The sequence below is a fragment of the Polypterus senegalus genome, chromosome 5, assembly GCF_016835505.1.
Source record: "Polypterus senegalus isolate Bchr_013 chromosome 5, ASM1683550v1, whole genome shotgun sequence".
Lineage (NCBI taxonomy): Eukaryota > Metazoa > Chordata > Cladistia > Polypteriformes > Polypteridae > Polypterus > Polypterus senegalus.
The window spans coordinates 185,878,646-185,905,732 of NC_053158.1; the positions used below are offsets into that span (position 1 = coordinate 185,878,646).

Here is a 27,087-nt window from a genome sequence, read left to right on the forward strand (position 1 = left end):
TTCTGTCCTCTCCTAATTTCAGTCATTGAGTTGGGTAATAAGGCCTGATAAAGATTGAGAGAATATGTTAAGATGGCTCAAAAGCTCAAGGAGAGCACACTTATCATTAATAACATTTTTTGGTCATTGGTTACATGTTACATATCTCCTTGGAATTGTCAGAGGTGTTCAGGAATGAATCATGTCCCTTAAGAACTGGGAGAAAAATTCTTTAAAATGTCAGCTTTAAACCCAAGGTAGCCCAAGCAGTGGCTGAAGAATCTTAATTATTTGAGAAGTGACACATATTATTATTTTTCTGTATTGTGAGGACATCCTGGAAGAATCCCTAAAATGCAATTCAGATGTTCATTTATAGCAAACGTTTTTGTCCATGTCTTCACATTAGCAACGATTAAGCAACTAGTTATTTAAACAGTGAAGCTGTGATATCATAGTGCAGCTAAAGAGAATAATAAAGAAATTATTTTTGCCTGTAAAATAACTAAAATAAGAGTAATAACCCTAAAATAAGAATACCTATAGGAGATACATATTTCTAACTCAATTAATTTCTTATCTTTATTGTCCTTAACATTTAGCTTGTCAGTAGGGTTTTTACAGAAAAAACAAGACCGTTCATTTTAAAAACACAGCAAACAAGAACTCAGTCATTAGAGATAAACTTCTCTATATATATAAAATATATTATCCGTCTGTCTGTCTGCTTTTCACGTGAGAACTACTCAACGGGTTTTTTTCTATAATTTGCTTGAACATTCCTGTTGATTTTGCGACTTCTCTCATCATGCGAAGTATCATAATTTACTTGCAGTACTGATTTATTAGTGCGAATCCGAGAGAGACACGCAGCAGGCCGAGGAGAGTGGGGCGGGGCACTCCTCACTCACACGCCAGCCTTGGGGCATGTACCTTACCTCCGCTTAGTTAGCGAACGAGAGAACTACTTAACAGATTTAAATTGGGGGTTTTTTCTATAATTTGCTTGAACATTCCGGTTGATTTTACAACTTCTCTCATCGCGGTAAGAATCATAGTTCGCTTGCAGGAGCGATATATTCGTGCTAATCTGAGACAGAGGCTGTGGGCCGAGAGGAGGGGGAAGCGTGACATCAGGAGTAGGGAGCCAGGCAGGGCCCTCCTCACTCATGCGCCAACCTTGGGGCATGTACCTTACCTCCGATTAGTTAGCGAACGAGAGAACTACGTAACAGATTTAAATTGGGTTTTTTTTCTATAATTTGCTTGAACATTCCAGTTGATTTTAAAACTTCTCTCATCATGCAAAGTATCATAGTTCACTTGCAGTACTGATTTATTAGCGCGATTCTGAGAGACACGCATTAGGCCGAGAGGAGGGGGAAGCGTGACATCAGGAGTAGGGAGCCAGGTAGGGCCCTCCTCACTCATGCGCCAGCCTTGGGGCATGTAAGTGAGAGAACTACTCAACAGATTTAAATTGGGGTTTTTTTCTATAATTTTCTTGATCATTCCAGTTGATTTTACAACTTCTCTCATCGCGGTAAGAATCATAGTTCGCTTGCAGGAGCGATATATTCGTGCTAATCCGAGACAGAGGTTGCAGGGCGAGGGGACGTCAGGAGTAGGGAGCTGGGCAGGGCCATTCTCACTGTCCTGTTTCACTACTACATGGATGGACCCACGGGGAACGGCTGGTGGAATTATATTACAATTATTAATGTTATTTTTTTTACTATGACTTCTTGTTAGAAAATACTTGAAAATATGACATTTATAACTTTAAAGTACCATAAATATACAAAAGTTACAAATAACACACTTGAATGTTACACCATGCATGCATAACATTTTTGAATTTGTTTTTCTTGGAGAGTTGAATCTCTGAACTGAAAGCAGAAACTAATAATCTGAATGTGAGGAATCTGCTGGACTTTCTTACTAAATAGTTCTGTCAGACTTTGTTGTTCCATTTCACAAATTGATCAATTGTAGTTTGTTGTTACCATATGGCATCATCACTTTGAGAGGGTAGAAGCTGGTTCCTGCTGTTCAGTGTGTAATTTTTGTTTCTAGATCTGGAGCATGATGGCAAGATGGACAGGCGGGAGCCCTTGCTAGTCCAAGCAAAGAGGAAAAATAGTGATGAAACGTTTGGACTGACCCTGAACTCCATGGTGGAAGTGTACCTAACAGCAGGGAAAACTGCCTATGGCATCGTTCGTTGGCTTGGCAAGCTTCCAGGGAAAAGTGAAACTTTTGCAGGACTCGAACTGGTAAACACCTCCCCTTGCTGCGGACCTGTAGGACTCAGATGGTTTCGTTTTACAAGTCCTTGTCTGCCCACATGTGCTTGTGAGACCCCTCCTGCTTTCGCTGTTGCCTTCTCCTTTAACCCTCTAAATCCTCTAAACGCATGGAAATTCTGCTCTTTAAATTCCTGCCAAAGCCTGTGCACTCCTGCACCACATTCTGCTCTTTGGTTACATCATTTTCAAGATACTGTGTTATGGAGTCATTGAGGCAGAGCTGCATTTCATCCAGAGTTGGTGTGTTTTTCTGCCTGAAGTGAGCTTACTCAAGATGGAAGCCTTTTTGTCTTACTGGATGAATGGGTGGGTGTATCAGATGTCTTTGAGCCTTTCTTTCTGTTCCTCATCTTCACTTTTCTAGAATTTCTAGTCTTCACTGTGTTTGCAGTGTCTTGAATGTCGTGAAGTGACTTCCTGTGAAACTTGGTGAACTGGCAAGGTGACAAGTGACATGCTTGATAGCGTTAATGGTGTGTTGCAAAACTGACAAATAAATACCAGAGAGGGGTGTGTGCAAGAGAAAATGTTATCTCCAAATTAAACAGCATTAGTGCACTCTGCGTAAGAAGCACACTGTTAGGATTGTAGTTTTATCATGATGCAATTTTTTGATGTTGTACTTTATTAATACAAGTATAATGAAGATTTAGTTAGTCTGTTATGTAATAAATGATATGTAGAACTGCTAGGAGAAAAAAACTGGGCTACATAATGAACGCTAGCCAAGGTCTTTGACTAAAGCAACTTGTTTTATTCTTTTATATAGTTTTCATTTTTGAGAAACCCAAAGCATGGCTCAAATGTATAAAATCGTATCAGTGTTTATAAATTGTACATATACTGTAGTCGCTTGAAAAAAGTATTCAGGCTCTAATCTTACTGAAAAACAAAAGTACGCTACACTACATTCATTTTTTTATTGCTTTGGCATTGTTTTATGTTGGAAAAATCTTTTGGAAAAAAAATTGTCATGCATGTGTGTCACTTTTAAGAAGACTTGCCATGTCATTCATGTTTTGTGCTCCATACAAACCCATGTGGATATTAATGCCCAGAACCGTGTGATGACCCAGTATTAGTCATTAAAGAAAGAAATAAAAAACAAAACAAACACCAGTCTTGCACTTGGCAGAAAGGAAATGTTAGATTTGGCAAAGTCAAAGTGTGAATGAACAAAAACAAACTACGAGAGCTAAAGTTAGAAAATGGAATGAACCGTAACAGAGCTGCTCGTGTCATTTCTCAATGGAGTCTCCACCCTTCTCAATGCACTTGCGCCACCTGCCTGGAAGTGCCGGGATTCCAGGAGAATAAAAGGTTTTGTCTTGTCCTCGCAAGCCACTCGTGCACCCAAGTTATCATCGAACACCACATGCCGAGGGGTATTACAGTCACTAGTGCAAGTTACTGTGTAAGTTTGCTGGAGACCAACGTGACGCCTGCTATTCCATCCATGCTGTCTCGAGGAGTCCTTTTGCTGCCAGACATTGACACGCACACTGCTAAGAACACCAAGGCTTGTCTGGAGAAACTGAAGTTTGAGGTATTGCCACATCCTCCTTATTTGCCAGATTTGGCACCGTGGTATGATTTCTGCATTTTTTGGACCGCTAAGAAAAACATCTGGGTGGTCGTCGATTCAAGACAGATGACGACGTGAAGAAAGCGGTGCATGAGTGGTTTGCGAGGAGAAGACAAAAGCTTTTATTCTGCTGGAATCACTGCAGGTGCCACAAGTGGATTGAGAAGGGCAGAGACTCCATTGAGAAATGACATGAGCAGCTCTGTTGACGGTTTATTCCATTTTCTAATAACCCCATTTTCTAACTTTAGCTTGACTCCCCCTCGTAATTACTAGGGCAAAATGTTTCCAGTTCTCTAGTATTTTTGCTCCTTACTCCACTTGTAGTTGCATTTTGGTTTTCACTGATAAGAGTGGAACTTTTCGACTGGTTTTACATTGTGCCATATTCAAAGGTACTTACATTTTTTGCCTTACCCATTCCCATTTTGCACGCACATACACACAGCTAACTGCTGACTGCTGTTCATTTTCATCTGAATGACAGATAACCTAACCTAGTGACCATTTGATGTAGAAATTAATAGATTATTGAATTAATCAGTCAGTCATTGTCCAACCCACCATATCCTAACACAGGATCACAAGGGTCATTAAATTGAATTTAATTTGTATTGTGTTTTTTTTAGGTTCATAATGCGGCCGAAATGGCATGTCAGGTGTATAAAGACAAGGAAAGGCTAGTTGGAAACCAAAAGTGGTTCCTGGGCGGAGGCCTCTTGTTGCAGTGACGTTCAGTTGAAATTCTATTTCTGCATTTTCATTTGTGACGAGGCTTCGTTTGCAGCAAAGTGTGTAAGCACATTGGAGAGCTGCTGAAGCAGCTCTCTTGATTTTTGTTTTTTTCTTCTGTTGGCATTCGCTCCTATTGCTTTAAAAGTTAAGTTCACTTACTAAAACATTAGGGTAAAAGTGAAAAAGCCCTCACTTTTTATAATTGATTCATGGCGTGTTATTAATAAAAAGTGGTATTGTCTTAAGACGAGCAACTGTAAAGTTACTCATTCTTGACTAATGTACTGTGTAGCAGTACTTCGATGTATTAACTACATATGCATTGTTCTGTGATGTAAGCTCAGAATTATCACAGTAGTACATTCTGGAAACCGAACTTGTATAATTTAAACATTCTAACAATACACCAAAATATGTGACTGTAGATATAACGTGTGACTGAATGGAACGAGGTCAGGAACGGACTGGGTCTCAAAAATGGCCCGGACATCCTTCAGCGACTGAGGTGACGTGGTCGACCCCCTCGGCCCATTATTCATTGTCATTTTCTTAAATTTTGTGATGAGTTCGTGGCTCGCTACTTTGCTTTGAGCCTATGACATGAACTCTGTCTAAACTGTTATGCACTGTTGTTTAGACACAACTTTAAATTTCATGACATGCTTAGAAATAAAACTTAATGAAAAATAAAAATGTGATAACATGGCTTCCACGTTATTAGAGTACATGTCAAATGTCAATGTCATGTCCAAGTGCCAGTATCCTAGTAGGCTAGTAGCTGCTCATTTACAATGGAATAAATTATAACCGAGGTTAGAATGAAAACCTCACATGACTGCAATGTTCCGCTAACTTAACAATAAACTATAAAATGTTCCATCCTAATATGAAAAATTCCAATCCTGTGCTTTATAACTTTATTTCATCATACCAATAATCGCAGCTGAAAACCACTAATTATCACTCACGCTGACGACCAGAAAAAAACAAAATGCATAATCCATAATCTAAACTAATTATTAGTACCAAAGAATTTAAGTACTAGATATGAGGTAAACTGCGGTGGGCTGGCGCTCTACCCGGGGTTTCTTTCCTGCCTTGCGCCCTGTGTTGGCTGGGATTGGCTCCAGCAGACCCCCGTGACCCTGTAGTTAGGATATAGCGGGTTGGATAATGGATGGATGGATATGAGATAAAATAAATTGCAATAATGTCTATGCTAACTGAAATGTAGCGGTATCAAAACAGAAATCTGCAAAAGGCAGTTTTGACCAAATTTTTCGCTGCAGCGTTGTTTACTGACAACTAAAAGAACTTGTTGACGTAATAGAGCATATTATATAGGACTACAGTATATGAATTGCAGTACCAGACAGATAGTGTTTAGTAGTTTAGAAAATGAATTTTAATGTCAAACAGTAACCAGTACATAAAATTTATTTCTTGAAATGTCCAGCCCATGACCAGACCAGAGTCTGCGGCCCACCGAGCATTGCCCAAATGCCCTAATGGCCAGTCCGCTCCTGAACGAGGCCTACAATGGATTAGCAACAGTCTTGACCAAAGAGATTAGGTGAAAAATGAGGCCAAAAAATATAGTAATTAGACATAATTATAATAACAAGACACATAAAAATGTACTGTATCTTTAGAAGGAAAGTGTGAGCCTTAAAAAAGGTCGGTCTTCAATCTCGTCTGAACTGTTAAGGAGAAAAAGGGGTTAGTGACGGGCAGCATCTGTCAAGGATTAAAGGGTTAAAGGTTTTTTCCACACTGTAAAGCAAAGAAGAGAAAAGACGCAACGTTTCGGCTGTGAAGCCTTCAATAGGAACTGAAAACGAAAAAGCAGGTAACATATCTAGGAGAGCAAGGAGGGAACAAAGCCAGGGCGGATTAAAAGAGAAAAGGTGAAAAGGCTGCCATTACAGAAACGTGTTGCTGCTCCTACTCACTTTGACTTGTGAGGATTAAGTTCAGCAGAGTTGAGGGAGTGTTAAACAATTCTGATCCTTTCTTGCCGTACTGCAAGGGCTTGAATTTCACTAAACATGAAGTACCAACTGAGTGCATCGAGATAAACGTTAAAGCAAATAAAGATCAAACCTCTATCACCAGACATCATGCTGTGTAGACTTCAGGTGGAACAACTGCATGGCGTAACAGGCAAAAAAACAGAGTAACATTTTTCATTTTAATTGTTATTGCTTAAATAAGTCTAGAATTGTGATTTAGTGTTTCAAGCTTTTGGAAAGGAGGGGAAGTTTTGATCTGCACACTTTAACTTTAAGAACATAAAATTAGTCCAAATTGTTTTAGTCAATGTCAAGTAAGAACCATTTTAAAAGAAGCAGGGTATACTAATGAAAAGATATTATAAAAATTGGAAGTCTGTGTCTTTGTTGGTAATGCTCTACAGCTTTTGAACTTCTGAGTGCATTTGTGTCATCAAATGGCATAAAAGCTGCAGCTTGTCACCTCATTTGTCCAGAATGGCACTTCACTCTGTTCCTTTTCAGGCTTATCATTTATTTATGTGTTTTCCACTTCCACTGCCTGTAACTGTGAGCTGAGCAGAATGGAAAAGTGCGTGTGTCATAGCCTGGTTGGCAGTAAAATGAAGTACAAGTTGGTCTGAAAGCGATTGCACCAGCGGATGTCCAATAAGACCAAATGGCCCCTTTTTTTTGTATGTAGTAAACACTTGAGTGTGCATATCATGTCTGACTATCTTATTTTCACTTTAAATGCTGAAATCTATGGCGCAGTGGGTAGCGCTGCTGCCTCACAGTTAGGAGACCCAGGTTCGCTTCCCAGGTCCTCCCTGCATGGAGTTTGCATGTTCTCCCCGTGTCTGCGTGGGTTTCCTCCCACAGTCCAAAGACATGCAGGTTAGGTGCATTGGCGATCCTACATTGTCCCTAGTGTGTGTGTGTGTGTGTGCCCCCTACGGTGGGTTGGCACCCTGCCCAGGGTTTGTTTCCTGCCTTGCGCCCTGTGTTGGCTGGGATTGGCTCCAGCAGACCCCCGTGACCCTGTAGTCAGGATATAGCGGGATGGATAATGGATGGATGATGAAATCTAAAAAAATGTTAGAATAATAGCACAAATCGTATTATATTTCTGTATTCTTGAAGTTGCTCACTCAGCAGTCCTCAAGTTGTATCCTACCTTGTTTATTACGTTCTGTATTTGAAATCTTTACTCTTGCAGGGTTTGTGTCAACATACATACGTTGCAAAGATGTACACTACAAGAGATGTCGCAATACCAGAGTTTTACTATTCATTACCAGTACCAGTGAAGCTTCACGATACTTGATAGCTTGACAAAAAAAAACAGAAATCCCATTCAACTGGTTTTTTTTATTAAAAGTGCGTCAACAAGGTGCGACACGGTGGCGCAGTGGTAGCGCTGCTGCCTCGCAGTTAGGAGACCCGGGTTCGCTTCCTGGGTCCTCCCTGCGTGGAGTTTGCATGTTCTCCCCGTGTCTGTGTGGGTTTCCTCCTAGCGCTCTGGTTTCCTCCCACAATCCAAAGACATGCAGGTTAGGTGGATTGGTGATTCTAAATTGGCCCTGGTGTGTGCTTGGTGTGTGGGTGTGTTTGTGTGTGTCCTGCAGTGGGTTGGCACCCTACCCAGGATTGGTTCCTGCCTTGTGCCCAGTGTTGGCTGGGATTGGCTCCAGCAGACCCCCGTGACCCAGTGTTCGGATTCAGCGGGTTGGAAAATGGATGGAATGGATGGTGCGTCAACAATTCAAGTGAACAATAGTGTGATTTTTTCTGTAACGGAATATAAAATATATCAATACTAATTCATTTACTTATTTGCCTGACACCTTTATTCAACGTGACTTACAAACAGTTGCGATACAGCTTGTTCCATTTCTTTTGTTTTTCGATTTGGAGCACAGACAGGTGAAGTGACCTTCTCGCAGTCACACAGTCTCAGTAGCAGGATTTGAACCTCACAATCTCAGGGTTTAAAGTCCAACACGTTAACCGTTATGCCACACAGCCTGCCAAATTCATTGCCACTGGTCATATCCAGTTTGCCCTCTTTTCTCAAGACGGCAGTAAACACCTTTGTGTGAAAACTTCATTTTTTTGACAGTCCCTCGCATGGAATAACCTTCATTCTGTTTCTTGAGAAGGCTGTTTCATTTTGTCCATTTTTGAACCCAGAACTGAACTTAAGGAATGCCAGTACCTTTCAACACAAATGAACAGAAAAACAGGTTTTAGTGGGACCGGTGCGATTAGGAAGGTTTCTCTAATAACCAATTAGTATGTAAACATAACGAATTAAGGGTAAGCTAAGGGAGTTGAACATCAGGACAGCTGAAGGAATTGCTTCTGAAAATGGGGCTTTGAGGCTGTGTGTGAATAATAAATTAAAAAGCAGTCATTTCAAGCAGTAATAGCCATTATATACACTGGTAATACCTCGGCTATATCTTGAAATACATTTAATGGTATCTTGATAGAAAACAGATACCAATTGCTATCAAAAACATGAAGATTTCTGGGTGACCACAAACGTTTGACTGGTATTATATAATTTAGAATTCTACTTTTTTTTTTTACCCTGAAATGAAAATTTTACTCAAGATTGTCAAATCTTAAACAGGACTGATAAATGATAAGGCTCAGTAATAAGCTAATAAATTGTACTCAGGGAGGTTTTTAAACTCTTTAGATGCTTATTTACAAAAATGTTGCCTGTGACAGAGAAGTAAAGTTTCCAGTTAAATACTTTATTAAAACATACTAAATGACTTCTCACATTATATAAAATGTCATGTTGCATACTGGTTGCTGGTTGCCATAATCTGTTACTCATGAGATTTGTACATCTCCTGTCCTAATGTTAGGAGGAACTGTGTACAGAGCGTGACTGAGATCTTTTAAGGGTGCTCTTTTATTAGTTGCTGTAGAAGAAACATGAGCCACATTTGTTAGCTGTCCAGTGTGACAAAAAGAGACTCCAGACATGATAATGGTTTGGGGCAGCCACCAATATAATATGTTCCTGGCTGCAAAAGACCAGAGTAGTTTACAAGACTGAGTCCAAAACAGAACTGAAATCCTGAGGAGTGGAGAGAGGCTTTATAGGCAGTCTGAGGGAAGTGATGTCATCCTCAGGCCCGAAACCGGAACTGACGTGATCTGAGCTGAGGCACCGGCTACTGGCGAGATTTCCCAGGAAAGGTCTGCAGGAGACTTAGAAAAAGAGTCAGTGCCACCCCGGGCGGACATTTTAACAGTATTCTTTAAACCCTTCAGCTGCTTCCTATTCGCACGTGTGTGACACCAGTTTCACCTAAATATCGAGCCTTGTCTTCCAGGTGTTGCTCTCAGATTCTACCCATGTGTCTCCAAATTGGTAAGCTAAGTAACATTGAATTGAGGTTCAATTTAAAATGTTTTCCATGCATACCATACTTTCATCTTTGATGAAGCCCACTGTTAATCCTACATTTTTGGAACCCTTGGTGGAAGCGGCTCATTGTTAGCCCAGTTCTATCACAACTGTCTCCTTCAGACATGTGCTCTATAAAGTTTTGCAACTGAAACTTGCACCTGCCACTTTCTTCTCCTAACCCTATTCAGAGCTTTTTTTCTCCTGTATTTATTGGGCTAAAAGTCATTTGAAACATATTTCTTAGGAAGGTGTCATTTGGGATATTATTTTAATGCTCACTTTGGGTATTGTTTGCTTATTTTCCCCTCTTTACTTACAGGAGGATGATGTAGGAATTTGTGATGGATCATTCAAAGGACAGAGATGTTTCTTTTGTGCCCCAAGACGAGGACTGTTTGTGAGACTGCAGGTTTGCCGCCCAGACAGCCGCTTTCAAAGGAAGAGCCCACGCTGTGACATGAACAGCTCCTATCAATCAGGTGGGTGCTTCTGACCCAGCTAGGGCCCTCTCGTATTATACTGTGAAAGGTACTGCTCATCTGAAATATCAATTACATCGTTTTTATTTTCTCCACTTTTATTGTACAGTATATGAAATATACCGGTTATCCCAAAAAGAATATCAGAGTTTTAAAGAGCTGTAACTTGGCGGCCATTCATCTGAGACTGTAGAGCAACCTAGTGACTTCTTGAGGAATTGAATCTAGTTTTATTTCGTTGCCGGTAGTTACGTTTGCAGTTACGGCTGTGCCACAACAAAAGCTTTTTGCGTTTGCGAATTCGGCAGAACTCAATCAGTTGTTACTGTGCAGCGGGCATTTCATCAAAAATATGGGACTGACCCTCCAAATGATAATAACATCCGTCCATGGTACCGGCAATTTCGGGATATTGGGTGTATCTGCAAAGGTAAAAACACCGGGCGACGTTCTCAGCAGAGGAGGAAGTTCGCGGTCCCCTGGTGCAAACTGTGTACACTCGGAGCCCATCGAAATCAGTTCGGCGAGCAAGTCATGAGTTACAGATACCAAAGTCAAGTTTATAGAGAATTCTCTGACGCCGGTTGGTTATGAAACCGTATCGTCTGCAGTTGGTTCAGGCCCTTAGATGAGGGGATAAGACGCGTCGAGTTGAGTTTTCAACTTTTATCCAGCAAAATTTGGAGACCAATGAAGATTTTTGTTCCTTGATTATCTTCAGTGATGAGGCCACATTTCACAGTAGTGGGAAGGTAAATCGTCATAATGTACTAATTTGGGCTGAAGAAAACCCTCATGCAGTTATCGAACATGAACGAGACTCCCCCAAGACTAACGTTTTTTGCACGATTTCCAAGTCGAAAGTTTACGGGCCTTACTTTTTTGAAGGAACCACAGTAACAGGGGCTGTGTACCTGCAAATGCTGCAACATTGGCTGTTTCCTCAATTGGAAGATCAAGAACCAGCCAATTTCATTTTTCAACAGGATGGGGCACCACCTCACTGGTCTCTTCCAGTGCGGCATTTCCTAAATGAGACCTATCCCCAACGTTGGATAGGAAGATCTGGGAATCAAGATTTGTCACTCCACCATTGGCTTCCAAGATCCCCAGATAATTTCCTTTAGGGGATACGTCAAAGGATTAGTGTTTCAACCACTAATGCCTACAACTTTGGACGAAATGAAGTTGAAGATAACAGCTGCCATTCAGAGCGTCAATCCTGATATGTTAAAGAGAGTTTGGCAGGAATTTGAATACCGCCTCGGTATTGTTACAGTTACTCGTGGGGGGCACATGAAACATTTATAGACAATGTGGGAAATACCTGAATATAACAGTTTTTGTATATGCTTTTATAATTCAATAAATATAGCTCTTTGAAACTCCGATATTCTTTTTTTATATACGAAATGAAACTAGATTAATTCCTCAAGACGCCACTTGGTTGCTCTGCAGTCTCAGATGAATGGGCGCCAAGCTACAGCTCTATAAAACTCTGATATTCTTTTTGGGACACTCTGTATGTACAGTATATGGTCGGTATTGAGATGGGGCCAATTTTTCATGCTTTGTCTTGCTTGCGTAATCACTCTTCTGTATTTGACTTGAAGTCTGTCTTTATTATTGGCATAGTGCGTCTCATGGATGTAGACCTTCAGATTGTTGAACAGGTGGTAGTTCCACGATGCCAGGTCAGGAGAATAGGGTAGGTCAATGGTTTGTCTTTGTACATTTTACATTCAGGAAGGTTATTCCATAGATGATCGGACTTTTTCTGGTAAACACCATAACATTGCAGTTGACATTCACAACACAATTCACAGTCTTCTACATTTGGACAGTTGTGGACATCGAATCATTGAAATTGGGCTCCCAATCAAAACAGTAAAATGCACGATACACTATTCAAATAATTTTCTTTATAAGAGTTTACAAGGATGGACTTAATTCTTCATAGACACATGTACATACTGGCCATTGGTTACAAAACATTCCATGATCCTTTGAAAGAGTATGTCTTCTTTGCTTTATTATGCTCATAATTCAGACAATGGCTAATATTAAACAAAACTTACAAAAATAGTTATTTATTTTGTAGTTATTCTGTACACCCTCTCCTTTATGAAAAAATAAATGCTACGTTGAACTCTAAAACCTGGCTGCACCACGATCAGAGCATCCAGATATATGCAGTAGTAACTGGTCAGTCTGTTACACTACTGTTGGTGAAAGTCAATCCACTCCTTTGTGCTAAATGGTGTTAGCGCTGTGACATATGGTGGTTTTCAGTCCTGAAGTGCTCATTTCACATCCTGTCAGAACATCAGTGGGGTTTGGGTCTGAACTTTGATGAAGCCATTGAAAACATTTCTGATGTTGCTTATGTGTTTTCTGGATTATTGTGCTCCTTTAAAACTAACACATTTTATAACAGAGGAATACAATGATTCTTTCAATGACTGCAAGTCCTTCTGGTGCTGATACAACATGGCATCCTTTAGCCATAAAACAAGCACTACTGTGCTTTACTGGCGATATGAATTTAGGACTGTTTAGTGCACTTCATTCAATACGCACAAAGTGACTCTGAATTGGACTAAGCAGGTATGAGTAGTGTTAATTTATATAAGTAGGAAAGTTTAATTTTAGCTACATATATATAACTGGACATCAGTTAAGTGATTTGAGTCCTGGAATTACTTGGCCATACTTCTTATTTCTAGTTATGATCTTTGTTTTAGTGTTTTGAATTATCTGTAGAGTTGTATGCATTGTGCAGGACCCCTTACACCCCTCACATAGACTTTTCACACTTCTGCCATCCAAGAGAAGATACTGCAGCATCAGAGCCAGATCTGTCAGGCTGCAGGATAGTTTTTACCCCCAAGCTGTCAAAACTCCTTAACACCATGCTGCCCCTTGGGATCTTCCACACTGCCTCAGCCACCTCTAAAAACAGAACTTTTACACATGCAAACCACTTTCCTGCAAAGACGAGTGTGCATGTAGAAAAGAACTGACATTGTGGTCAGCAACACAGTAGCGTCGCAGGGGACTGTACTTTCTCTGGTCCTGTTCAGCCTATATACATCGGACTTCCAATACGATTCGGAGTCCTGCCATGTGCAAACGTTCGCTGATGACACTGCTATTGTGGGCTGCATCAGGAGTGGGCAGGAGGAGGAGTACAGAAAGTTAATCAAAGACTTTGTTAAATGGTGCGACTCAAACCACTTACACCTGAACACCAGCAAGATCAAGGAACGGTGGTGGATTTTAGGAGGCCTAGGCCCCTCATGGACCCTGTGATCATCAGAGGTGACTGTGTGCGGAGGGTGCAGACCTATAAATACCTGGGAGTGCAGCTGGATGACAAATTGGACTGGACTGCCAATACTGATGCTCTGTGTAAGAAAGGTCAGAGCCGACTATACTTCTTTAGAAGGTTGGCGTCCTTCAACATCTGCAGTAAGATGCTGCAGATGTTCTACCAGACGGTTGTGGCGAGTGCCCTCTTCTACGCGTTGGTGTGCTGGGGAGGCAGCATAAAGAAGAAGGACGTCTCACACCTGGACAAACTTGTTAAGAAGGCAGGCTCTATTGTAGGAGTAAGTTGGACAGTTTAACATCTGTGGCAGAGCGACGGGCGCTGAGCAAACTCCTGTCAATCATGAAGAATCCACTGCATCCACTAAACAGTGTCATCTCCTATCTATCTATCTATCTATCTATCTATCTATCTATCTATCTATCTATCTATCTATCTATCTATCTACTGACCTTTAAGGATTTTGCACACTGCACTTTGATATTCTTTGATATCCTTCTGCTGTGAAACATTCTGACCTGTCATTGTTTACACGTCTTAAACAACTACGATCATACACTGATAATTTCTGTTTTATCTATATTTATTATTTATTTATTATATTACATATTGACTATATTTATGTATCTAGATTGCATAATACCATACATTACATCAATGTTCATATTGCTTACTACACGTCAATATTGCTGCCACAATGTCTTGTCTTTGCACAATGCCTTGTCTTATTTGTGTTTTCATTTTAAATTTAAATTTAAATTTTTTATTTATGTATTTATTATTTGCACTTCATGTTGTTACACTGTGGACCCTGGGCTTCACAATTTTATCTATCTGTATACTTGTATATGGTTGAGATGACAATAAACTTCATTTTGACTTTTGACTTTGTAAGTGAATAATAAAGCGTTACCACAGTCAGTTTTGCTTTTGACTAATAAAATTAGAATTTTCATTTTTTTTTATTGCAGTGAGAAGTCAAGAAAATGACACCTTTTATCGGCAAACGGAACCGATTTACAGTATGCAAGCTTTCGAGACAACTCAGACCCCAATCTGCCTGAAGAAAGGGCTTCAGTTGCCTTGAAAGCTTGCATATTGTAATCTGTTCAGTTCGCCAATAAAAGGTGTCATTTTGCTTGACGTCTCATTGCATCCATAATGGCAAATACAGTACAACACTCTAGTACTACATTTTTATTATTAAAATGTTATTGATCGTAATAAGTAGTTTAACGTGGCTTTAATTGAAATCTACTCTGCCTTTAAAAAATACTAAGCCTAAAAGTGCAATGATTTTATGTCACTTTTTTATCATGTTTTAAGTTGGCTAATTTTAATACCTACATATATATGTCTTTTCATAATTTATCGAACTTTAATGTGATCTTGTTAGACTTTCAGATTCTTATTCCGTTTTTAAATTATAAACTAAAAAATGTCTCCCACGAGATGAGACTTTGTGCTAAGAGATTTAACCACGCCCGGGGCCGGAAATAAAAGACAAAGTGTAGGGCAGATGCTGTACATGCTTTTAAATGTTCAAAGTGCCGCGCGATATGCAGATCACATGGCACGGCTGCAGCAGCAACAAGCCAGCAGCTGATCGAGCAAAGAGGAGGTAAAAAAAAAACCAAACCTGTATTTGTTTCCCATTGTATCACCATTTAAGAGGGGGTTTCACAGCAGCGAATGCATCTCCGTGGGGTGTGTTCAGCCCCCCTCTTCACAGCGCGAGCAGCAAAGATGCGAAGTGGCTGGCGAGCAAAGCGAGCAGGGGGCAAACCCCCTTAGTATTCTTCATATTGTTACATTTTGAAACTAAAGAAAGATGACTACCTGTATTGGATAATAAATTATAACAAAAAAATTTAAAATGTGTAATTATCTTAAATTAAAGATCATTATGGTATGTATTCTTGCATTTGGGTCTCTGTAGTTCAATTTTAAATAAACTAAATCAGAACCTATACACTTACACTCAATATGTTGAGACTGTAAAACGTTGACATCTCTTGTATCGCCTTCTGTAGATTACCAGTATAATGATAGGGTGCCACCACTGGTGAATGGGAAAGCCTCTCAGGTCCTGCTGGGCAAGATGAAAGGCATACAGGGCCACTGCAACTCCTGCTACATGGATTCAGTACTTTTCAGGTAGGTCAGTGACATTGGAGTGTAGCCCTCCTATCAATGATTTATGCATGCATGCTTAATGCAATTTACAAGTGAATTATGCCGATTTGCTGCTGACTTGATGACTTTGAGCAAATGGCTGTCCATGTCCTTCATTGTTAAAAGCAATATTTTTTTGAAAATGTTGAATGTCTTTAAGCTCTAAGCACAGGTATTATATTGACATTGACAATAAAATTTAAAAAATTGTGTGTGGTTCTATGAAAAACAAGTCTAAACAAATGAAGGGATGGACTAGTTTATTAAGGCACTGTGGTAAAGAAAAACAGTGGGGAGGAATAAGAGACAAGCTTTGAAATCATCCTTCAGTGCTGTTTTGGGATAATTCAAAAATCAACACAGATGAAATGTAGGCTCTTTACATACCATACATATTGACTGGGTTGCATTAGAAGTATTGGAAAGTAATGTCTGAAGTAGGGGTTATGGCATCCTGAAATTTAAGCAAACGTCACCAACCACCGTAGGTGTTTTTGCCAAAATAAAAATTGTGCAATGCAGTGCTTTATTCTATTACTGCTGTTTTCACAACCGCTTTTTGGTGCAATTTGCTATAATCACAAAAATAAATTTAGTGGCACATCGTATGTGTGGTTAATGCTGCTGCCACACTGTTTTCGTATCCAGGGTTTCAATCCCAAACCTGGCCGTTGATCTCCCTACCGTATGTTTGAGTTTTTATCTTGAGTGCTCCTGTCTTTCCCAGACATGCCAAAGATCTGCGTGTCAGTTTGACTTGTGATTGTAAATTGACCCCATGTTGGCACGTTGATGAATTGGTGCTCTGTCTAATGTTTTCTGCTGTGTATCAAGTGTTTCTAAATTCACGGTCCTCCAAGACCCTGAATTGGATTGCAAAAGTTTAAAATGTTATATTTTGTTACCAAAAGACATAGGGGGAAGAAGCAAACTAGCAGTCCTCAATGCAAAGCAGCAATGTTAAGAATTTGAATACAACTGCTGTCCTTGCCTTTTCTAAAAAGCTACTGACGGCCCAGGTCACATGCTGTAATTTTCTACCATCAGTCCAACCATTTTTTATTTTAGAGCTGCTTATCTTGAGCAGGGAAACTGGAGGCCATCCCAGCATGCAACAGGCACAAGGCAGGATCAGCCATCAGGTCCTCGCAGGGTACTCCAAGTTTCATTGGTTCTTTAACATTTTCAGCCATAAAGTACCTTTTGTTGGTGAAAAATCTTTTTATTTGCAGATAGCTGTGAAGTGAATAATTGTATGTTTTGAAAACTTAGCATACCTCCGAGCAGTCCCTTTGTTTTAAGAATTCATCTAGTTTCCAGACATTTTTCCAACAGCTAACCTTGAAAATTCCCTGCATAAATGTGAATTAATGCTAGGGGTTGACTGGTGAATACATTGAATGAATTGAATTTTCCTGTACAGCAGCAATACTGGCTTTGCTCATAAACTCCATGCCGTCAATCTTGAACTGTGTGGGTAAATTCCTGGGCAAGATATACATGTGTGGAAGGTAATGTTAACACTTTGACTCTCTCTTTCTTTTTAACAATAATATCTAATGACCCATTTCTTTCATCCTACAGTTTATTTTCCTGTTCTCTTGTGCTGGACTCTATGCTTTATAAAAGCAGCAACAAAAAAGACTCTCCAATCCAGACCACCTTGCGTGAGGAAATTGTCAACCCACTCAGAGCGTGAGTAGCCAGCAACACCACTGCCGTGGGACACAACACTACTTGTTTCTGTATAGCGTGTATTTTTTTTCTCTCTCATAGCACTTTTAATTACTGTTACTGGTTTTTATCTTTTTGATTTAGTTGGGCTTTAGTAGTGAACATATTTTTGGCTGCTATTTGACCATTATGTTCATTGGAGGTGGCTTTCAGGATCTGCTACTCATCATCTTTTTCTCCTCGAACCCAAGAACATTAGAACAAAGCTCGCCAGTCCTTTCCACTTAATCCTTCTAAAGCAGTGTTTCCCAAACTCGGTCCTGGGGACCCCCTGTGGCTGCAGGTTTTTGTTCCAACCAGCTTCTGTTTTTAATTGAACTCCTGGGCTAATTAAGTGATGTGTTATTTCCCAAGTTCTGTGTTTAGGGAACAATATAGAAATTAGAAAACTAAGTTTGCAAAAACAAATATTAAAATGTACCAAGCAGTTATATAGGAATAATGTTTTTTGTTTTCTTTTTAACAGTATTTTCATCTTGATTTTCATTCTACTTTTCTAGGTGTTCTAATTGTTTAATTAATCCATTATTTACTGATTAGTTGGTTGGATGCTAAAGTACTTGTAGACTTTGATTATTCAGTGTTGTTTGCCTGGGTGTCTGATCTGCTTGTTTTAAATTGTCATTAATAAGATACAACGAATGGGGAAAAACTGCACAGAGAAAGGGCAAAATATAATGAAATCAACAAAAGAGAGTTAAGCATTTAAATCTATAGCAAAAGAAGAAATATTTCTAAATGTCTTATAAATGTAAAAATCATGCTGCTGTGCTTTTCTCAATGTCGAATAAAAGAAAAAAAAAAAAAACAGTTAATTAAATGAGATCAGTGCTATCAGGTGTTGTCACTGATTAGGAATCTGGTTGGAACAAAAACCTGCAGCCACAGGGGGTCCCCAGGACCGAGTTTGGGAAACACTGTTCTAAAGTAACGTCAAGTCTAGTCTGTGGTTTAAGAACAAGTCACAGTCTGGAAGGCATTATTCAGATACCTGATGGGGAGTTAAGAAACACATTGAGTTTTGCAGTATTTTAAATAGTCTTTACTTCAGGGGTCTCCAACCTTTTTTCCCCTGAGAGCTACTTTTACAAAATGAAAATGGCCGAGAGCTCCCCATGTTTTCTAACGTTTATTCTCATAGCTTATTTCAACCCAAACAAACAGAATAAGCTTGTTTTGCCTGAACATTTACAAAATGTTGGTGTCCACAACTCACATTTTGCATTAAAACATCACAAAAAATATTGAATTCACCTGCAAGTGCATTTTGTATGTCTGTATGCATTTTCTAGTGTATCTCACGCTATTGAATTAAAACACGAATGCTGTCGAAACCAAACAATGCAATTCCAAATACACAGATATGGCTTATTCATTTGTCATTTTGTTCCATGTCACTGTGTCACTTTATTCACAGATGTGATGTGTTGTTTAGTTAGTCAGATGACTGGCACTGAGGTGTCTGCTGGAGTGGAGCCACTGAGGTTCACTCTTATGGAGTCATTTCAATGTTCGTCTGTCAGTCTTGTTCTGAACTTTGATTTCATGACATTCATGTCAGACTCACAGAGGTATGGAGACCCAAACAAAGCAGACATTTTCAGAGCCCATTGGTGAAGATTCTTGTAGTTATCTGGCTCTACTAAGCTCCAGAACTGCTGAGAATGCTGTTGAGACTTTAACTGCACATTATTGTGAAGGTTTACTAATATATAAAATCCAATGTCTGTCCACTTTTCACGAGAGAACTACTTAACGGATTGAGATCGGGTTTTCTTCTATAATTTGCTTGAACATTCCGGTTGATTTTATGACTTCTTTCATTTCGCCATGTATCATAGTTCGCTTGCGGTACCGATTTATTTGCGCGAATCCAAAATTCATGGAACGGGCCTCCCTCACTCCGCTTAGCTAGCGAACGAGAGAACAACTGAATTCAACTTTGTTTGATATTTAAAATAAAGTGTTAACTTAGGTCTTGAAGATTTTGAGTCCAGATATTCTTTTAAGTGTCTGCCACATTGAAAAGACAGATTGCAATTCAGATTGTGGATCCTGATTTTTGTATTAAAAGGATCGTGATGTGATTTTTTTGGAAAGATCGCCCACCCCTAATTTGACTAATCAAGTTTTCAAATTTATGTAGGATTCATTAACCCTTTGGCGAGCTACATGGAAAGGGGTTGTGAGCTACCGGTAGCTCACGAGCGACGTGTTGGAGACCCCTGCTCTACTTACTCTAGTGAGCATCATCCCAAAGAAGGCAACGTTTTATTTTCACTCTTTCCAAATTCTATAGCCAGATGACTGTGTGGAGTTTGCACATTTTCCCTGTATCTTCATGAGTTTTGCTCCAGGTGCTCTGCTTTTCCTCCCACATCCCCAAACACATGCTGGTTAGGTCAATTGGCACTTCTAAATTGGCCCATATGGGTGTTAGTGTGGATGTGTTCATTAATGGGCCCTTTGATGGACTGGTGCCCCGTCCTGCACTGTTCCTTTACTGTTCCAAAACTGCAATACACTCTGGCACCCTGCAACTCTGAATTGCATTAAGCATGTTTAAGAATTAGAAAAGATAAACTATATTATAGGTAGAAGATAAAATGGGAAATTAGCTTTTTTACAGAGCCTCTGAAACATAAGTAGATACATAAATATGTATAGACACAGAACACACACCAGAATGATTAAAAAGAAAGAAAACTTCAGATTTTACAGTCACGGTCAGGCATTATGCAGGTGTGTGGCTGTTGCTATAAAGGAGCTCCCGTAGTGTTTCTTGACACCCTTCTGAGGAAAAAATCAGTGTTAGCATGTCCGAGAGAGAGGATGTGCAGCATTTTAATTCTTTTCTTTGATACGATCTCCAGGGGTCCAGAGTGCATCCAATAAGTGAGCTTGAACTTTTAATTAGCTTTATTGATTCAGTGGGCCTCTGTTGAAGTGATGTTACCAGCCCAGCACACCACAGCATAGAAAATCGCACTGGCCATAACAGAGTTGTAGAAGACGTGAAGAACATCACTGGCCACATTAACGTAATGCAGTCTCATAAAAAAAGAGCTTTCTTGGCCCTGTCTTATATATTGTTCCTCTGTGTTCTGAGACCAGTGCAGTCTGTCATTGATATGGACCCCCAAGTACTTGTAGGAATGCACCACCTCTACATTCACTGCCTGAATAGTGACCGGACATAGAGGCTTCTTTGGTGCCATTTCCTTGGTTGTGCTGAAGTTAAGTCGCAGACAATTCTTTTTGCACCAAGAAAAAGTTCTTCACCTGATTCTTATAATTTGTCTCATCCCCTTATTAATACAACCCCATAAGTGCAGAATCATCCATGAATTTGTGAAAGTGACCTGACCTGGTGTTATATTTATAGTCTTGACATGTATAGAGTGAAGAGGGAAAAACAACAGGGCTGTTCTTTGTGGTGCTCCAGTGTTGCTCTCATCCATATCATAGACCCAGTCCTTCAGTTTCACAAACTGCATTCTGCCCGACAGATATTCCAGGACACCATAGGCTCATCCGCCTGCATACCCCTTAACAAGTATAATCAAAAACATAATCCTCACAGTGCTGCCAGCTTTGTCCAGGTGGGAATTAACCTTGAGGAGCAGATTGATAAAGGTATCCTCCACTCCAGTATTTATCCGATAGGCAAACTGCCGCAGGTCCAGGTGGTCTACCACAAGAGGAGCAGCCTCTCAAAGGTCTTCATGATGTGAGACACAAGTGCCACTGGTCTGTAGTCCTTAGGTGAAGAGGCATGTAACTTCTTTGGAACAGGAACAATGCAGCATGTTTTCCAGAACAGTGGCATTTTTTGGAGCCTTAGGGGACAGACTGAGAGGTGACAGAGGACACCACAAAGTTGGTCAGCACAGGCCTTAAGAAGCCAGTGACTGAACTCATCAGATTCTGCGGCTTTTTCTATGCGTAGTTTGCTCAGTTGATCTTCAGTTATGGACAGCCCTTACAGATGGTCACAGGTGGATTGGTCACTCCATTCCACTTGACGTTGTTGATATATAATATTTGTGCAAGGGGTAATGGTTATACATATTTGTGCAAACAGTTACTCATTTGCAGTTGTTGCATAAACATTTTTCTCAGCAAACCACACACAACTGAATTGCTTTACGCTTTAATATGGCTATTTATGTTTCTTTTAGAAAAGGATTTGTTCCCTCAGACAGTGTGATGAAGCTGAGGACTCAGCTCATGGAAAGGGGACATAGTGCCAGTTTTACCACTGATGAGAAAGGTAAGGAAATTCCTTGCACTCTGGCAGTAAAGAGTGCAGACCTAAAATGAGAAAAATGTAAATAGCCGTTGAAGTCAAAGCAAAAAAATGCGGAGGTGAGCGTCAGTAGGCTTTGCACCCTAGGAACCAAGTTACCCAAATTATTCTATAACATTTCATTAAATATTTGCCGCCCTGATGCTGATCTTTCTGATCATAAAATAGGTCATTATGATAGCAATTGACGAGAAGAATTAATTCAGAATTAATTGCAGAATTACGGTATTTGAGGGTTCCTCTAGAACAGTATTTCCCAACCTCGGTCCTGGGGTCTCACTGTAGCTGCAGGTTTTTGTTCCAACCAGCTTCTACTTTTAATTGGACTCCTGGGCTAATTAAGTGATGTGTTATTTCCCAAGTTCTGTGTTTTGGGAACAATATAGAAATTAAAAAACTAAGTTTGGTACATAGAATATATATATATATTAAAATGTACCAAGCAGTTATATGGGAATAATGTCTTTTTTTTTCTTTTTAACAAAATTTTCATCTTGATTTCCATTCTACTATTCTAGGTGTTCTAATTGTTTAATTAATCCATTATTTACTAATTAGTGAGTCTGACGCTAAAGTAGTTGAAGCCTTTGATTATTCAGTGTTGTTTGCCAGCATGTCTGCTCTGCTCATTTTCAATTGTCATTAATAAGATACAACAAAGGGGAAAAACTGCACAGAGAAAGGGCAAAATATAATGAAATCAACAAAAGAGAGTCTATAGCAAAAGCAGAAATATTTCTAAATGTCTTATAAATGTAAAAATCATGCTGCTGTGCTTTTCTTAATGTAGAATAAAAGAAAAATAATACCAGCTAATTAAATGAGATCAGTGCTATCAGGTGTTGTCACTGATTAGGAATCTGGTTGGAACAAAAACCTGCAGCCACAGGGGGTCCCCCAGAATCGAGGTTGGGAAACACTGGCCTAGGGCAGGGGTCTCCAACTCCAGTCCTGGAGAGCTACTGTGGCTGCAAGTTTTCATTCTAACTCTTTTCTTAATTAGTGACCAGTTTTGCATCTAATTAACGATTTCCCTTTATTTTATTTGATTTTTCTTGAGATTCTTACCGCTGAATTGATTCTTTTTTTCTAAAAGGCACCTAAACATAAATTTGATGTGAAATGAGCCAACAGATGACCAGCTTAGTTGGGGCCTCCAACTCCAGCCTTCATTCAGTTTCTTAACTTGAAGCGAATTCTCGCTGCTAATTAAACCCGTTATTTAATTCCATGGTGCTCATTCTGCCATGGCAGACATTTCCAAAACTGTTGATTTTCTTTTTTAAGAGCGCTGACTAAATGTTTTGTGGACCTCAGCAGATCAACATTACTGAGGCCTTCACCTTTTTTATTTTCAGTTATTGTGTGATGGACGCAGGTTGTTGTTTATGTATTGGTTCATTTTGTGTCTTAATATTGTTTGGTTGCTAATTAAGGAAGAAAAGAAAGAATTAAGGGGCCTGAGTCTTAAGTTGTGTATCAATTAAAATTAAGGCAAAGAGTTAATTAGCAACAGAATCTGGTCACTAATTACGAAAAGGGTTCGAATGAAAACCTGCAGCCACAGTAGCTCTCCAGAACTGGAGTTGGAGACCCCTGCTCTTGAGTGTCTCTTTCTGTTGCACGATTTGGCTCACAAACTAACCAGCACATCGTCATCTAATACAGGCTTAAGTTTCAAGTTTGGTATTTTTCCATCCAGCTGTTTTAGCTTTTACTGCCCTCAAAAAATTGTGACACACAGCCATCCTTGAGATATTGATGTTTTCTTTATCAGGGGACCATAAAACACTGAGATCCATCAAAAACCAGAGTTTGAAATTTTTGACAAATCTAAAGCTTTCGTCACACCCCCCCAAAAGGCAATAGGTTATGCTAGGGGGGCAAAGCAAAAATAAGACCTCTTCATGAAATTGTTGTGCATATCAAATAAGCAGAAATTGTATAAACATGCACACATACTGGCACCAGTTACTTGGTTGCTTATTTGATTTTATTGCATCCTAATTCAATTTCTCTCTGTTGTCCTTCATCAGAGTTTGGTCGAACTTGAGACAGGGAACACATTTTAGTGTAGTAAACACTGAGCAGCAATGGGTGCAATGTCTATGTCTTCTGTTTCTCAGGTTCCATTGCTATGTAGTGAGCAGACTGACATCTTATTATCCTTCTGGCATGAGGTTCCACCCCTTCTTCTGTGCCCATAATATTTTGCCATGAAGGTAGTATGGTGATTATTCTCTTGCCAATGATATTTTCTTTTTGCCTTATATACTAATAATATTAACATCCATCCATCCATTTTCTAACCCGCTGAATCCAAATACAGGGTCACGGGGGTCTGCTGGAGCCAATCCCAGCCAACACAGGGCACAAGGCAGGAACCAATCCTGGGCAGGGTGCCAACCCACCGCAGGACACACACAAACACACCCACACACCAAGCACACACTAGGGCCAATTTAGAAACGCCAATCCACCTAACCAGCATGTCTTTGGATTGTGGGAGGAAACCGGAGCGCCCGGAGGAAACCCACGCAGACACGGGAGAACATGCAAACTCCACGCAGGGAGGACCTGGGAAGCGAACCCGGGTCTCCTAACTGCGAGGCAGCAGCACTACCACTGCGCCACTGTGCCGCCCAATATTAACATCTGCTTAAGAATTTTAACAGCCCACAGGTAATCATTTTTTGCATAATTAATGACCAAAATAATAGTAGTACTATGGTGTGTTACACCCAAGTACAAGGTTTAGAAGAGAAATATAATATGATACCTTGAACTTAGCAAGTACATTGTGTGTTGTGGTACAATGAGCATTCTTTACAAATATTTACTTCTTCTGAATTCCTCATTTATATAATTCACAAGATAATAAAAGTAAAATATGCTTCTGCTTCCCATGTTTAAATTTGTATGGCAGAAGAGTGGCACAGTAGCACAGTGGTAGTGCTGCTGCCTTGCAGTAGGGTAGGGGTGTCAAACTCCAGGCCTGGAGGGCCGCAGTGGCTGCAGATTTTCGTTCTAACCATCTTCTTAATCAGTGACCAGTTTTCACTGCTAATTAACTCCTTTTTCCTTATTTTTCATAGCCCTGTTTATAAGGATTCAGTCCTCTGAATTGAATCTTTTCTTCATTAAGTGACAGCAGAACAGAAATGAAATGTGAAATGAGCCAAAAGATGGCCAGCTAAACTGTGATTTCAAACTCCAACCAATTTCACTCCAATCAATCTCTTAATCAGAAGCCAATTCTTGCTGTTAATTAAACCCGTTATTTAATTCCATGGCCTGTTGCTGCTCTTATTCTAACACAGCAGACGTTTCCAAAAGTGTTGATTTTTCTGTTTTTTCTAAATGTTTTGGTGACCTGAGAGGTCAGCCTTACTGAGACCTTCACCTTTCTTTATCTTCAGATATTGTGTGATGGGCACAGGTGAGTTGGTCACATGGCAGCTTGTTTTGTGTCTCATTATTGTTTGGCTGCTAATTAAGGAAAAAGAGACAACTAAGGGGCGTGAGTCAAGTTAATTAAAATTAAGGCAAAAGAAGTTAATTAGCAGCAAAAACTGGTCACTGATTAAGAAGATGGTTAGAATGAATTAGGACTGGAGTTCGACACCTGTGACTTGTGTCCACATTTCCTTCTGGTGCTCTGGTTTCCTCCTACAGTCTAAATATTTCAGGGGTAGATGGTTTGCCAATGCTAAATTGGCCCCACTGTTGGTGTATGGGTGTGTGTGCCCTGCTACAGACTGGCGTCCTGTCCAGGGATTATTCATGCCTTGCAATCTATTCTTGCTGGGATTGGCTTCAGCTCACCCGCGACCCTGTTCAGGATAAAGTGGGTTTAGAAGATGGATGGGTGGATGAACCATCCATCCATTATCAAACCCACTATATCCTAACTACAGGGTCAGGGGGGTCTGCTGGAGCCAATCCCAGCCAACACAGGGCGCAAAGCAGGAAACAAACCCCGGGCAGGGTGCCAGCTCAGCACAGGGTGGATGAATCATTCCCAGGAAAAATGTTCAACAAGTAAGTTGCATTTATAGTCCTAACAGTTTTACAGAGATGTATACATTTGTTCAGTTCAGTGGTCTACATAGTAGTAAATCATTTAGCCCCCAGCGTGTCCTAAAACGGGATATTTCTAACAAATAACAGTAGTTGAACAAGTTGTTTATGTTTTAGTTGTATGGAAATGAGAAAGTGAGATCTGTTTGTGTTTGTCATCTGAGATTAGATTTATGTATTTTTAGAACTTGCTAAGCACTAGAGAATTGCTATGTAAAATCATATAATTGAAGAAGGGGGCATTTCCTTTTAATCAAGACAAATGCTGACAGACAGTGGTCTAATTTGACCTCCAGCCTTGTCAAAGCGATATTAATCAGGTTTGAAAACCCGATGGTTGTATCGATCTTTCTGGTACCTGACATTTTTATTTTCCACAATAGTTATTTCACTTAAACACCTGATACTGAAAGTATACAATATGAAAAAGTATCTGTGGGCACAAACCTCCTGCTCCTCCCCACAGTACAGAATGCAGATTGCGGTGTATTGTAAGCTTCATGACGTTTGACATTTTATTTTGCAGATCCCGAAGAGTTCTTAACCCTCATCATGCATCACATTTTGGAGGTGGAGCCTCTCCTACACTTACAGTAGGTGACATAAGACAAGATAAACTGAGATGAGTGAAATTCATTTGGCCAGTGTGGCCTGTGCTTTGGACATTTAGAAGTCTTTGTTGTTCAGCAGCTTCTGACAAGTGAGTAGATAGAACAAATAATCCAGGGTCGAAAGTCTCAAGGATTTTTTAGTCGTGTAAAATCAAGCCATATATCGAATTTGCAAAACTATTGATACATACAGCACAATAAAGGGTAAGTTGTCTGTGATGCAGAGATGGAAACAGAATGAAGGAAGTGCTGCAGATGAAATAGGAAAATTTTCCTTTCCATGTGTGGAAACTTTTTATCATTGTTTAAAGTGTTAAACTTAAAGGTAATTTCCAT

At 39.9% G+C, this 27,087-nt stretch overlaps 1 protein-coding gene across 2 annotated transcripts in view; it reads left to right on the forward strand.

Annotated features, from left to right (window-relative positions):
• Positions 1-27,087, forward strand: part of cyldl (cylindromatosis (turban tumor syndrome), like) — a 64,226-nt gene that overhangs the window by 23,662 nt on the left and 13,477 nt on the right. For both annotated transcript variants that reach the window (XM_039753752.1, XM_039753753.1), the window contains exons 5-10: positions 2,056-2,255; positions 10,352-10,511; positions 15,876-15,999; positions 17,602-17,712; positions 21,933-22,024; positions 26,667-26,733. In XM_039753752.1, the coding sequence (XP_039609686.1) occupies positions 2,056-2,255; positions 10,352-10,511; positions 15,876-15,999; positions 17,602-17,712; positions 21,933-22,024; positions 26,667-26,733 (754 nt within the window). The remainder of the gene's footprint in view (positions 1-2,055; positions 2,256-10,351; positions 10,512-15,875; positions 16,000-17,601; positions 17,713-21,932; positions 22,025-26,666; positions 26,734-27,087) is intronic.